General features: G+C 33.9%; 3 protein-coding genes across 3 annotated transcripts in view; 1 reads left to right on the top strand and 2 right to left on the bottom strand.

The window, feature by feature from the left end:
- The window catches only part of spri (sprint), an 84,107-nt gene that overhangs the window by 29,379 nt on the left and 40,429 nt on the right, over positions 1 to 14,299 (top strand). The window lies entirely within an intron of this gene.
- On the bottom strand, positions 2,187 to 3,256 carry LOC136409680 (uncharacterized). Its single transcript, XM_066391355.1, has 5 exons — positions 3,099 to 3,256; positions 2,924 to 3,044; positions 2,719 to 2,868; positions 2,516 to 2,664; positions 2,187 to 2,454 (listed from the first exon to the last, which is right to left on the bottom strand). Exons 1-5 carry the CDS (start codon positions 3,236 to 3,238, stop codon positions 2,226 to 2,228), a joined length of 789 nt encoding a protein of 262 aa, XP_066247452.1. The 5' UTR covers positions 3,239 to 3,256; the 3' UTR covers positions 2,187 to 2,225.
- LOC136409567 (uncharacterized) lies at positions 8,336 to 9,628 on the bottom strand. The gene is made up of 5 exons (XM_066391156.1): positions 9,452 to 9,628; positions 9,274 to 9,394; positions 9,065 to 9,214; positions 8,859 to 9,007; positions 8,336 to 8,791 (listed from the first exon to the last, which is right to left on the bottom strand). Exons 1-5 carry the CDS (start codon positions 9,601 to 9,603, stop codon positions 8,380 to 8,382), a joined length of 984 nt encoding a protein of 327 aa, XP_066247253.1. The 5' UTR covers positions 9,604 to 9,628; the 3' UTR covers positions 8,336 to 8,379.

Here is a 14,299-nt window from a genome sequence, read left to right as displayed (position 1 = left end):
TATAATGGGGAAATGTGCAACAATTTATAAATAAGTAAAAATTAGAAACTAATTTAATTTGTCAGTAGAACTGTGTGAAAATTCTGAAACGGCAAAAGATCCGGCAAACACCGGAATGACTCCGTCCACATCAGCCGCCTGCCTCAGGACCCACTTCGTCGGTCTTTGTCGAAGACATGTTAAATCTTATGCGGTCCTTCTCCCACTTGCACAATTCCTTTTTTTTATATTATATATTATATATCCCCAACTCCCCAGCAATAATAGCGGACGGACAAGCAACGGAACCAAAAAACGACGTAAAATACTTAGGAATGATACTTGACTTCAAGCTGAAGTTCACTAAACATGTAAAGACCATGAGAACAGAAACAATCAAAAGGGCAAAACATTTCCGATCACTAACATACAAAGACAAAGGGATCAGTACAAAGACTGCAACAAAAATATACCAATCCATATGCAGACCACTCCTGGACTACGGACATATCCTAAGAGCAAACGCACCAGAAAAGACCATAAAACACATACAAACAACGGAACAAATCGCCCTGCGAACTATCACAAAAATAAGAAACCCTAGAAACCCACTATGCAACCCATCTAACCAACTATTGTACGAACCCGCACACATGATAAGAATAACGGAACGACTACAGCACATCCAGACAAAATGGAAAAACAATCCTCACAATCTAGCACTACTGATCCCACTGTGCCTAACAAGACAAACTAGACAGTCGCGCTTCCATTCTCCCACAAACACCCTCCTAGAACACCTCCAAACATAAATCCTATCCTAATATCTTACTCCCTTACTCCCTGCACTGCTCCCGCTTATACCACACATAGTTTAGGGAAAATTGTAAATGATTAGATTCTAAAATGAAATGTACACACTCAAGGGCAGAAAGACCAAAAGGTCGATAGCCTATTTCGTATGAAATAAAGATTTTGTATATATATATATATATATTATATATCTCCTACCTTTTTTTTATATTTAAAGAAGTAAGACAGAACCAATGAAATAGGGAAACGATATGACTTTCAAAAAGCACTTTACGACATTCACGAATTTTCTACAGATAATGAAAAGGTGATTTAGGTCGATTTTGATGGCGTAAATTTTTTTTTTTTTAAATTCGTATTTCTTAGCTTTAAGGGGTAATTGCACCGATACTCGGCGCTAATTTACTTCTAAACTCGGTTTATTGTCTAATGCCATGCAACAAATCTGGTTAATAAAGGCTGTCTAAAGCTAAACTTTTGACAAATTCATTGGTGTCTGTAACTGTATGTTTTCCTGTGAGGAGTTCGCAGATTTAGCTTAATTGCTTCTACACCTGGTTCAGCATTGTTTTGAGGATGACAAGTAGTGAGTAAATGTTTTTTATATGACCTGTTTGATGTCATCATCGATAGTTATAATCATGTTACAATTTGGAATAAATAAATAATTTGTATAATGTTTATTTATTGATTTATAAATTGCTTTTGTACATAGCACTAGCAAATAAATCCTTGAAATTTTAAGTGAAATGAACGCTTTCATACAAAACTGATTAAATCGGTTTTCAGATCGAAACTGAAAACATGCAAAACAAAAATTTTTATCGATTTAATCGGTTTGCTTCACGGGCTCTTCAGTTATAGAATTTCAAAGAATTTCAGAGAGAGAATTCTAGAGCAATGTACTTTTTTGTTTGTTTTTTTTATGACTAACATTTTATGTGATGTAGTTTCATGAAATACGTTAAGTAGGTACATGCTACGCTAAGAATATTATTAAAATTAAAACATATTTTTAAAATTGCATAATAACATTAAAATTACGTTTTAAGAACGACCTGTACATATATTTTTGAGTAAATCTCCCCCTTTTGCGCCCTTTATTATTTGCGTATCATATATGCCCTTTGTTAAGAGTTTATAACTAAATTCGTTAAAGAACTCAGGTTAACATACTAACTTGCACTCTGTGGGATTTTTTAAACTTGTTTCTAGAATTACCTATTTCAGTTCCAAAAATTGAACTTCGGTTAAAAATTCTTGTTTGAACAGGACCTTTACTCGGTATCTTTCAAATCAGGAATACGAACCGGCTGTCTCAACCTCAATTAGTGATCTGGAACGCAATAATGCAGAATAGTAAAATTAAGAAACTCATATTATTTTAGGTGGAAATTTATTATTACAGAAAGTATTCAACGACAAAATTGAATTTAAGCTGGAATGGGACCATCATCATCAGGAATATCGTCGTTGTCATTATGATCATCATGATCATGGATGAAGTCGTTAATTTTTTCAACGACTTTGTCAGCAATCTGATCTATGTGTTTCTCGGTGAATTCTTCAAGCAGAGGTGCCAGGTGAGTTTTTACAGTATGAGTTATGGCCTCAATCACATCGACATCTAAATTGTGACCGCTGAATTCAACAGTAAGTTCGCTATAATAGTGGAAAATGCGGAATTTCTAAGTAGGATTCAGAATTAATTATCATGACGTACCCTCTGTCGTGGATATGCACACCATCAACTGCGAAACCATGTTTCGCGTCATAGACTACTTTTAAGTCCAATTCAATGCGGTCAATTTTTCCTTCTACGTCTCCGCTGTTTTCTTTTCTGTTCACAATTGTGTTATATTTATAATTGAACTGAAATTCGCAATGGTAAATTATTATCTATCAACAAATCTCTGTGACATTTACCTCCAGGTCGCTGAAACCCAAAGGCACTCTGAAAGTTAGAATTCTGTTGTCGCGATTATGGTCCACAGAGACTTCGTCATAACGAAGACCACTGGCCATATCTTCAAGACGTCCGTTGGTTAAGTGGATGTGGCTTTCTTGTTCTGGCAGCTGAAGTGGTTACGTATTTGTAAAAAAAAATATTAAAATGGCACTAAAGTCTTACCTCAACGTTCTCATCTCTTAATTCGATGACGTTTAGGTGGTGTTCGATAAGGATGTCTCTCATGTTGTCTAAAACGTCGTCTACCAAAATGTTAACTCTCAAGTTGACAAGATCAAAGTCTCTACGGGATTATTTTACGTCTTGAAACTACTTTACCAAAAAATGAACTACTCACTTTCCATCTTCAGTAAACCTATGTAAAGCATCGATGAACCGCGCCAAGTCTTCATCTGAGGCAGTTAAGGCTTTGGAGACAGAAACTGGAGTCCCAAAAGCCAGGGCCAGAGTGGCAGCAAATACCAAGCAGAACTTCATGGTATTAGTTAGTTGTAAGCAGTTATAACAGTGCTTTCGATGAGACGTTGAGGAGAGTATTTATACCCATATATGACAAATGACTCTTAATAAGTACTTTTATCTCAATAATGAAACTACGTGTATGTAAAAGAATTTAAAAACCCTCGAGATTGGAACATCGAGTATATGATTTTCAATAAAAAAACAGATAAACGCATTCCAATAACTGGAACTACGTATTTCACTTTGTCCACTTTTATGTTAGCCATATCAAATAATAGCCCTGTTGAGTTAGAATTCAAATGAAGAATGGTGCGAATAGGATACAAAAGCAAGGTAAAAATTTTGAGGGACAACAGAGTATGTATATACTATTTTGTGATTTGGTTAGTTCAGGTTACCTATCTTTAAATCTCAAAAAATTAATTTGAAAAATATTTAAAAAAAGGTACTGTTTTTCCCCCGCATTCCTTTGAGAATTTTTAGGAAGTTTTTAAAATTCTTAAGCTGCTGTTCTAATCGACTGATATGAATCCTATATTGAAGCTGTTGGATTTTTTAATTAAGATCCTGGAGTCTTTGAAACGCTGTTTGAGGCATATTTATTTTAAAGGAGCTTTCAAAATTGTAAAATAGGTTTAAAATATCTGAACAACGCCAATGCTTATTAACACATGATACACCACTAGAAAAGAAGTGAGGCACAGGTTGTCCTACATTACTGAGATAAGAATCTACCCGACATTGCAAATTAGTGAAGTTTTTGGAGTTTATTAAACCTAAAAAACCTGCAGAACTAGAAATCTAGAAAAATGACGAAATTGTCTTTTTTTAATTATCAATAATAATTGAAAACATTTTTTCAATGTTTTAACAAGATTCAGATCACTGAGAAATTCCACGTAGCTACTTAAAACCTTTCAAATTTTTGAAAAATCTCTTAAAACTATGCATCTAGAAAATGTTGCAGAAATTGGATGGTTTTAATCCTTAGATCTTTGCTCATTTTGTATTTGTAACACGAAAGCATGCAACTTGTCATATTTTTTATTTAGTTCTGCATCAGTATGCAGCCAAAAGGAGATCGTTTATCAATTTCAGGCAGAGCGACATGTTTTATCGCTTTAAGGCGCAAATAAACTGAATTTAAAGTCAGGAATGCGCCAGATAATTTATTGAAATAGGCAGACAGACCCTGACCTACAAGTTTTCAGCACTTGAGTACGTTGACCACACGCGGCAATCTTATTTTTAATTTACAGTAGCTTTGGGTTTGAGAGCAAAAATTCCTCTGTCTCAAACGTTAATAGTAAACTCCCTTTGCAAAAGCATCATTGGGGGGCGATAAGGAATATTATACACTCGAAGAGAACATAATAAAACGAGCGAATTTTTCAGACGAAAGGTCACGGTGCAATGTTTGTCGACAGTACGTCCTGAGATAAGGGCCAAATCCATCTTTCGGAAGCCTGGAAAACAAATTTGGTTCACTGAAAAGTAGACGGCTTTAAAGATTGATCGCTGATGACAAGAACTCCGGATATAACTTGTGTCGAACGATTGAAAAAAGCCAGTTTAGAGGGGCACGAAACATGAATTTCGATTCCAACAAGTCAGATTATGTAAATACACATGCAATACTTCTTTCTAAGGAAGTTAAACAGGTGCATTATACATACAGTTACTCGCATTGTCTGGTCTGACGCCTTTCCACAGGCTCCCATAAAAATAAATCATAAAGTCACAGCTGTTCTTCCTGAAACATAAGTTCTACACGAAGCGCTAGTGTTCACTTTTATCCTTGTTTTGGGCCATAAAGATGAAGTGGATTTGGGGAAGCTTCATAAAGTTTTCAATATTAATAGTAAGTACGTAGTTTAGGTAATATAAAGGGTTGTTGGAGAGTAAGAAGGCAAAATAAATACCTGTTTCCAAGGAAAATTTCTGAGATATAGAACTATGCAAAAATAAAAAAGTACTAAAAAAGGGTTTTTGGTAAAATGTATATCATGTAATACGAGATTATAGTCAAAATTTTTTAACTCTAAATCAAAAAGTCACTACTGGAACTATTTTATTTATTGCTACATTGGATTTTCCAAACAGCAAAATGATGTAACCAAAATCTGTATAGATGAATCGGTGAGATTCCAATTTCTCTATGAAAAATTGAGATTTCTATTAGTTGAATTTGTTTAATAGATGCGTTATTAAAATTAAGATCTGGATAGGCTTATTAACTCTTAAATAAAATGTGACTATACAGGTAGTTGCAAACAGTCGTTCAGAGAAATTTAGCTAGTCTGTATATGAGCATGTATTTTAGGAGACGATAGCTTTCCTAGAAAAAGAAAAATTCTTATGAACATGAGTCTGGACCTGAGTTTTAAAAAGACACCATTTATGACTCGTCATATTTCAAGAGCTCTAGATCCCTTAGTATTCATTTCAGGAATCGTGCAAATAGGAACTCTTTTTCTTATTTCAATCTAAGAAATCGCATTGTAAAATATATGTATATCTATATTCAACCTATTTGTTTTTGGGAAAGTATTTCCGCATGTTTCGATGTAATATTTTCTGGACGATTTTAAGCAACGCCCTGTATACTCGTGATCTATGCAAGAGTTAATACGCCTAACAAGATCCTGATTTTATCAACGTGAAACGAGCATCTACATTTTTCTTAGAAAAATAGTAATCTCTACCATCCATCCATCAAGGTATTAGTTTTATCATCTGGCTGCTTCGAAGATCCAAACTAACAATAAATAATTTCAGTAGTAAGCTTTAAATTTTTACTTAAAAAATTCTAAACATAATTTAGTATTACATGACACACATTTTACCAAAAAAAAATTGCGTTATTACTTTTTTGTTTGATTTGAACTCAGTTACATATCTCAGCAATTTTCTTTGTAAATTTTTGTGGAACCTGAAATACAGAGTAATTAGGTGTGAAATTTATTATCAACCGTTTCATTACAATTCTTAAAATTTATAAGATATTTAGTTCAAAATTGGAGTGAATATTATAGAGTGAATATTATAGTGCTCTTGGAGTATTGAGGATATAACATCTACAAGGTGATAACTGTTTTGGTCCAGTTTCGTTTTTGGTTCGGCTAAGCTTCAATAGGTCATTTATAAGATTCTAGGGCATACTCTAAAATTCTTTAAATAACATTTTGCAGCACGTTACAGCGCAAGTCCGAATCTGGATAGTCTTATGAACTTCCAAGGAGACTTTCTTATTTAAAAATATGTCGGAGATTTATTAGTTTTTAAATTCTGTAAATGTAATATTAGAAGAGACAATAAGATGAAGGCTGACAGCCTTCTTAAGAAAAAGCATTGTCGAATGAGGTCACTAATACCACGACGCTCTTAAGTGGCCATGTGTGCTAATTATTTGGGTGACACTAAACTATTGGTTCCTTTGTAATAGGGACTATCAGGTACTTTTCCCACAGTTCTGAAGGTCTCACCAGAACTGGGAAAATTAAGACAACAGGGACAAAGAACTGGCAGTTAATAGATTGACGAGCAGAAGAGCGGTCGTGGAGTAGTGAGTTCGCTAGTCTGTCTTTTCATTCTTTGACGTTTAACAAGATACCTTTCCTCGAAAATGGAAAACGCACCAAATGCTATTCCGACAAATATATCTCTCTCGTAACGTGATGTGATCAATTTCTCCAAAATTTGTACAATTTGAGGAGCCTATTTAATCTAACTAAACTGTCATGTTGTATCGCTTCATGTTCACGCAGTTTAAAACAACATACCGTTTCTATTAAAGTATTCTCTATTTATCGTACATAATTGCAGGGAGCATTAATCAACTCATTGGTTTACCGGTAATTGGAATGAAATCGAACGGAACCGGTTTTTTTACCATCTCCCTAGAGAAATGTGTTTGACGGACTGGGACCCTAATTGGATTCTTGGAGAGCTAGATACGCTCCAAATTAAATTCCACTTTTTTAGCGAAATTGGATACTTAGAGTGGGTACATTTTATCAGACATGCAATACGCTTTAACTTTCGACAAAACTAGAATATCGGAAATCCAATATATTTTAACTTTCTGTTATAAGAAACAAACGAAAACCTGACATAGGATTTTCGTACCTGGTTTTCCGGAGCAAGTATCTAGGTAGTGCCTTCATGGAAACAGGATATTCTCAATCTAAACGCCTTTTCCACCTCCAATATTTCCACCTCACAGTCTTGTTTGTCCATTCACGGCAGTGGGTATCGAACGAACGGCAGTCGTTTCGGATTATGGGGTATTATGCGATAAAATCGAACCGACTTATCGTTTTCTCTGTTTTCTTGCTTTTTGTCAAATTGCACATCCTATTTCATTCTGATAAGGGCTCGTCAAAGATGACAAAACTTCCCCGCGGAAACCTGATAAATTGGAGCCGAAGGCACAAAATCATGCAGATTTTCCATGAAATCGGAATCCACGGTAAAATTTTTGAAGTTGATGGAAATTCGGATCATCAGATTTCATGAGGAATTTTGGGAATAGTATACGATTATTAGATCCATGACTTGAGGACCAAGAGTCGTGGACATACAGTTTGAACGCTTGCATTATTTAGAGGTACCTTCAACATGCATCCTTCAACATAGCAAATTACTATTACATCGATCCTGCATCTACCAATAATTGTGGCTTTTGGCGATGGGACTATTTGCTGGTTATGATCAAAGCAAAATCATGTTCTCTGAATATAGACTATTTAAGTTGGAAAATGACACAAATATCTCCAGCAAGCAAGGATATATCGGTTCTACAACGAAATTCAGTTCCTTTGGATATATTTGTGATGAGAGATATCAGACTAGTTCCAGTTAGTTATGCTGGAAAATGGTGAGAAGAAAATTAAAATTTTTCTGGAAAAGTGTAGTTCAACTTAGCTAAAATTGTGAAGAAAAGCTAAAACAGTTCAGGTTGGTTGTTTTCCAGAACTGAATAAAGCCTTTACTCTGTATACTTCAAACTAGGGTCAGGCTCAGTCTGAGCCTTAATCTCTACACGAGTAATTTGCGACTCTATAACTTAGAATAGCAACCTATAAATTAATAAATACATGTTATTTTAGTTGAAAATATTTTATTGCATAAAGTATTTAATAGCAAAATTGCAATTAAGCTTGGTGAGGACCGTCGTCATCATCATGAGGTCCATCATTGTTGTCATCATCATTGTGAGGGCGACGACCATCGTCATCATCATGAGGTCCATCATTGTCGTCATCATCATTGTGAGGGCGACGACCATCGTCATCATCATGATCATTAGGCCCATCATCGTTGTCATCATCATCATGAGGGTCATGACCGTGGTCATCATCATGAGGGCCATCATCGTTGTCATCGTCATCATCATAGTGATGAATGAAGTCATCAATGGATTCAATCACTTTCTCAGCAATGGAACGTACGTGCTTCTCTGTAATTTCTTCAACTAGAGGCCCCAGATGAGTTCTTACAACAGTCTTTATGGCATCAATCACCTCGCGGTCTAAGTTGTGTCCATTGAATTCAATCTCAAGTTCTCTATAAAAAGTGAAAGATGTTTAAGTTTCAATTAAAGTGTATAATGATGGTAATTATTATTACGTACCCTCTGTCGTGGATATGTACACCTTCAACTGCAAAGCCATGTTTAGCTTCATAGACTAATTCTAAGTCCAATTTAATGTGGTCAATTTTTCCCTCCACTTCTCCATGGACTTTTTCCTTGTGTATAACTGTTTCATATTCATAGGTGAACTGAAATTCATAATGATCGGTTATTATATTCGTTAATAGATTATTTTCAACATTCACCTCCAGGTCGCTAAAGCCCAAAGGCACTCTGAAAGTTAGAATTCTATCGTCACGATTGTGGTCCACAGATATTTCGTCATAACGAAGAACAGTTGCCATATCTTCGAGATGTCCATTGGTCAAATAGATTTCGCTCTTGTGTTCCGGTAGCTAAATAAAATAATTGCGAAAGTATAAAAACCAATAAAAAATTAGCATTAAACTCTTACCTCAACGTCTTCGTCTCTCAACTCGATAACATTCAAATGTTTTTCATCAAGGATGTCTTTCAGGTCGGTCAAAATTTCATCTGATAGTTTATTAACTTCCAAGTTAACAAGATCGAAGTCGCTATGGGATTATGTTACATATAGAAACGCTTTTACCAAAAAAATATTTTCCACTTACTCGCCATTTTCAGTAAATCTGTGTAATGCGTCGATGAACTTCTCCAATTCTTTTTTTGAAGCGGTTAACTTAGCCTTCAGGGATTTGCTGTGGGGAACTGGAGTCCCAAAAACCAGTACCAGAGTGGCAACGAATACCAAACAGAACTTCATGGTGTTTATAACTGCAATGAAACAATAGCAATACTTTCATTGAGGTATTGGATGACTATTTATACCTAAATACGAACAAATTAAGTACTTTCATCTTAAGTTTGAAACTACGTATGAAATTTAGAAAAAAATTAATCTATTGAGATCGCTATGTGAAATATGTAAGTTTCCAATGGAACGCTAAGTAAACACATCTGAGTAACTAAAAAGCGTACTTCAGTTTGTGTCTTGGAATTTTATCACTAAAATTCTTGTTGCTATACTACAGGTGCCCCAAAGAGTGAAACATGCTTGCTACATTTGTAGCACGGCGTAACGCGTAATTTAATACACAGTTAGGTACCTTCATTTGGAAGGTATGAGAGGTAACGTAAACAGGAGTGTTTAACATGAAAAGTTACATTTTGCAGTTGGAGCTTCAGAGTAAGTTAATGAGCACTTTACTGTGCAATAGAAGAAATTCTTCTTCTAACATCACTTAAATTCAGATTCAAACCTCAACGTTCAAATAACACAAATAAAAATGGGTATGGGCAATGTTGCTCAATGCAAATCGGGTGGTTACGCAGGTAATATGGTTCAACACGTCTGCGATTGCGCTTCACGTAGCGAGCCGCGTAGTTGCCATACGTCTAGCGTAAGTCGTACCGTAAGGGAAATTATTAATGCGCATGAGCAGTTCATATTTTTACGTTTACGTATACTAATTAGCCTTAACTTTAACTGTCTAACGGTCCGGCGGTCCCGACTATTGCAGAGTCGAACTATCTCACTTTTGACTACCGAAAGGTCTGGGTTAAAATATCAGTCTTACAAAAGTAACTTTAAAAGAAAAAAATATTGCTTAACACGTCTCTCTTGACTTCATAAGCAATTATAGCCTTAGATTATTCGTATAATCAACTACTAAATTTGAATAAGTTTATATTACATTTGAATAAATAGCAAATTCTCCAAAACTTTAATAACGTCAAAGACATCTTTAATTTGGTAGTTTGTGTAGTTTTCATTGCAGACACATCTCTAGTTTCTATTTCTGGACCTTTGGGAATTTGTATTTTAATGAATCCGACCCTCCGAAATTTGGGAACTTCCCAGTAGAATTATTAATGCATTTGGGATACGTGCATTACTTTTTTGTATACCTGGACGAATCCTCGTAACATAGTTGCGATCATTTTTCGTATTTATGGTAATTTTATTCTCTTAATTTCAATGGAACGCTAGTATGTTCTGTTTAAGATAGGTACAGACATGCAATAGAACATCATTGCGTATCATATTAGCAAGACTTAGCCAATATTAATCAACATCAAAAGAGTAAAATTCCGGAGGGCCGTCTAGACATGTAGAGAAACTGAGAAGAAAAATTGAAAATACATAGCTCTTTATGTAATGAGAAACGCCATTTTTCAAAACCTTTGCCATATTTATAGACGTTTCGACATTGCCTCTTCATAACATTACACAGCGTGAATCAACAATGGCAAGCACAGAAATGCAAAACTAAAATAACAAGTTTTACTTCTGTTGTTACATATTTACATCTCTGGAAATATTGCGAAAATTTTATGCTGTATACAGGGTATCCCGGTTTGTTTCGGACACATTTATAGGGGGGATAAAGCTCATTATTTTAAACAAAAAAGTTCATATGAACATGAATCTAATCTTGATCGGTAACGGAATTACAAGGTGTTCAAATTTAAGAAAAAAATAGGTTTTTATTTTATTGTGCTGGATCTACTACAGATAGATCCTTCAAATTTTATATGCATATTAGGTAATAGGTACTGCTTGAAAGGAAAATAAATTTCCTCCAATTACTATACAAGGTATTGCATCTTCCGAGGTCTTGGTTTATAAAATCCTTTAAAAAAATTTGCTCGTACGCCACTGGTGAATTTTTATACATATTTTTAACTTCTCCCATCTAATACCTAAATTTTGACTCTCTTAGTTTTTGATCGAATTTTGTTCCATTTCCTCACAAAATAATTAATTTATAAATTCAGTCAAATCTACAGACGTCAAGAAGCTCATACTATTTTCACATTTCATATTAGTTTAACTATCAAAATAATATTTTTTCACCACATTACCTTTGAAAACATTTGATTCATTTTAAATTTGTTCTTTAAAATTAAAATTTTGTGTATTATTCTTTGTTTTTAATAAAAAAGCAATTACAAACATATAGGAAAAATTATAAATGTGTATTCAATTATTGTAAATATTTAAAAATTTTTTTAGAAGTAACATTTGCAAACTTAATTTTTTAAAGAAAGTGTTCAAAGTGTCCCCCGTTTTGTTGAATACACAACTAACATCTTCGAATGATCGCTCGTCTCACATTGAATAATTATTGCGGTGTAATCGAGTTTACTGCATTTTGAATTCTTAACAATAATTCGTCACGTGTGTTGACTGATGTGGCATAAACCTGATACACTATCGCCATGGAAAATCAGTATATCTAATTTGAGACGTCAAATTTTGGTAGTAATTATTTTGCATATTAATTTCCAATTTAATTGATATTTGTTGTTACGATTATTATTGTTAATTTATCGTTGTTTTTGTTATTGTTATTGTTAATAATTTATTTTTGTTTTTGTAATGCCTCTTCAATACACTAATTTGGAAAATGTAGACATACACTTTGTGTATGGATTCTGCAATGGAAACGCAAGAACTGCTGCACGCGGATATGCACAGAGATGCCCGAATCGTCGACACCCTGATCATAAAATATTTGAAGCAGTTCATCAGCAAATACGAGAAAATGAGATTGGAGGAGGTAGAAAACCGGAACAAGGCTTACGAAAAAAAATCATTTGCATAGGAATAAAATATTGGAGACATTCTAAGAAAAAATCAAAGGTAATGTGCTGAAAAAACATTATTTTGATAGTTAAACTAGTATGAAATGTGAAAATAGTATGAGCTTCTTGACGTCTGTAGATTTGACTGAATTTATAAATTAATTATTTTATGAGGAAATGAAACAGAGTTCGACCAAAAACTAAGAGAGTCAAAATTTAGGTAATAGATGGGAAAAGTTAAAAAATATATAAAAATTCACCAGTGGCGTACGAGCAAATTTTTTTAAAAGGAATTTATGAACCAAGACCTCGGAAGATGCAGTACCCTGTATAGTAATTGGAGGAAATTTACTCTCGTTTTAAGCAGAACCTATTACCTAATATGCATATAAAATTTGAAGGGTCTATCTGTAGTAGGTTCAACTCAATAAAATAAAAACCTATTTTTTTCTTAAATTTTAACACCTTGTTACTCCGTTACCGATCGAGATCGGACCCATGTTCATATGAACTTTTCTGCTTAAAATAATAAGGTTTATCTCCCATATCAATTTGTCCGAAACAAACCAGGAGACCTTGTATGTACATAGCATCTATATATTTAAATAAATACATTTCTCACGTATTTTATTAAGATCGGTATGTAAAGTATGTAAGTTTTGAATCAGAAATCAGACAAGCACATTCCAGTAATTAAAATACGTACTTCACTTTATTTATTGGACTGTTAGGAATTTTCCTAATCTTAAGTATGTATAAAATTTTTACGTGCAATTCATGTGCAGAAAAACCTGGCAGGTTTCAATGACAAAGGTTAAAAGTACCTCTAGCGAAACAATTGTAGATGTTCGTTCCAATAATGTTTGTTCCAGATATATTTAGAATTTCAAAATAAATAATTTCATAATACAATAAAATATACCTTGACCCCATTTCTGGAATTGAAGTGTGGAAGACCTGTAATTACATCTAAAATTGCAACAAAAAATAGAATTAGCTTACATCGTACAATGTAAGTTTTAGATAACCTGCATCGTCCGATCATACATCATCGTCGATAATACGTCCAGATGAGATTACTAGAAAATCTAAGTGAAAATTCATCCAGATTTGTTATCAGAAATAACTAACAAAAAGTAATAAATGAGGAACAAGAAAATTAAGAAAGAGTAAACAAATGACAAATATGGGAATTTTCCAAGTTGGTAATGTATCAAATTTTCAACGAAATTTACTTGAGTCATGAGATAAACCATAACAAAAACATCGAATGTAGGGACCTAAAAAGTATGAATTAAAATCAGAAAGGAAGTTGCAAGATACGCTATACGTGCTTGAAAAACCGGAGGGAAGGAACTAAATTAGAAAAATTAAAAAGATAAGAGATGAAAATATTACAAACTACACAATAAATGAACAAGGAGAATAAGTAGAATATTCCCATCATTGTACATCCTGTTTTTTCTACAACTGTGTTGATATGTACTAGGAAAGTCATGAAATGCATTTGAAGTAATTTTAAAGTATTTTCATTACTCTTTACGTTAAAAGACAATACAATATAGTAGAGAAGATACTATTTTATCAATTTTATAATTAAAGTACCAGGAAGTCTTTTTAATGGACGGCTAATTATGGAGCAGTCTCTTCTCAGCACCGGTCAGATTTATTTTTATAAGAAACTTAAGTACCCTTTCTCAGCGATTGTAAAGTTTTCTGTGTATCGTTTCCATTAAAACTGCAAACCAGAAAAAACCTTCGAATGGTTAAATGGCGTTATCACAACCGTTAATTTATTATCTCGCCCATACTTTGCAGAATTCAACGAAAACTGGTGGTGGTTATGATATAATTCGACATGTCGATGTTTA

Source organism: Euwallacea similis, chromosome 6 (assembly GCF_039881205.1).
Source record: "Euwallacea similis isolate ESF13 chromosome 6, ESF131.1, whole genome shotgun sequence".
Taxonomy (NCBI): domain Eukaryota; kingdom Metazoa; phylum Arthropoda; class Insecta; order Coleoptera; family Curculionidae; genus Euwallacea; species Euwallacea similis.
This window is presented reverse-complemented; position numbering and strand designations above follow the sequence as displayed.

What these genes read in the sequence shown, in the direction of transcription:
- LOC136409680 (XM_066391355.1), bottom strand. Translation starts at nt 3,238, where the DNA reads ATGAAGTTCTGCTTGGTATTTGCTGCCACTCTGGCCCTGGCTTTTGGG. An exon ending in AGGTTTACTGAAGATGGAAA is followed by an intron (nt 3,045 to 3,098) that starts GTGAGTAGTTCA and finishes ATAATCCCGTAG; the next exon opens with AGACTTTGATCTTGTCAACT. An exon ending in GTGCATATCCACGACAGAGG is followed by an intron (nt 2,455 to 2,515) that starts GTACGTCATGAT and finishes CCACTATTATAG; the next exon opens with CGAACTTACTGTTGAATTCA.
- LOC136409567 (XM_066391156.1), bottom strand. Translation starts at nt 9,603, where the DNA reads ATGAAGTTCTGTTTGGTATTCGTTGCCACTCTGGTACTGGTTTTTGGG. An exon ending in TGGGCTTTAGCGACCTGGAG is followed by an intron (nt 9,008 to 9,064) that starts GTGAATGTTGAA and finishes TATGAATTTCAG; the next exon opens with TTCACCTATGAATATGAAAC. An exon ending in GTACATATCCACGACAGAGG is followed by an intron (nt 8,792 to 8,858) that starts GTACGTAATAAT and finishes CACTTTTTATAG; the next exon opens with AGAACTTGAGATTGAATTCA.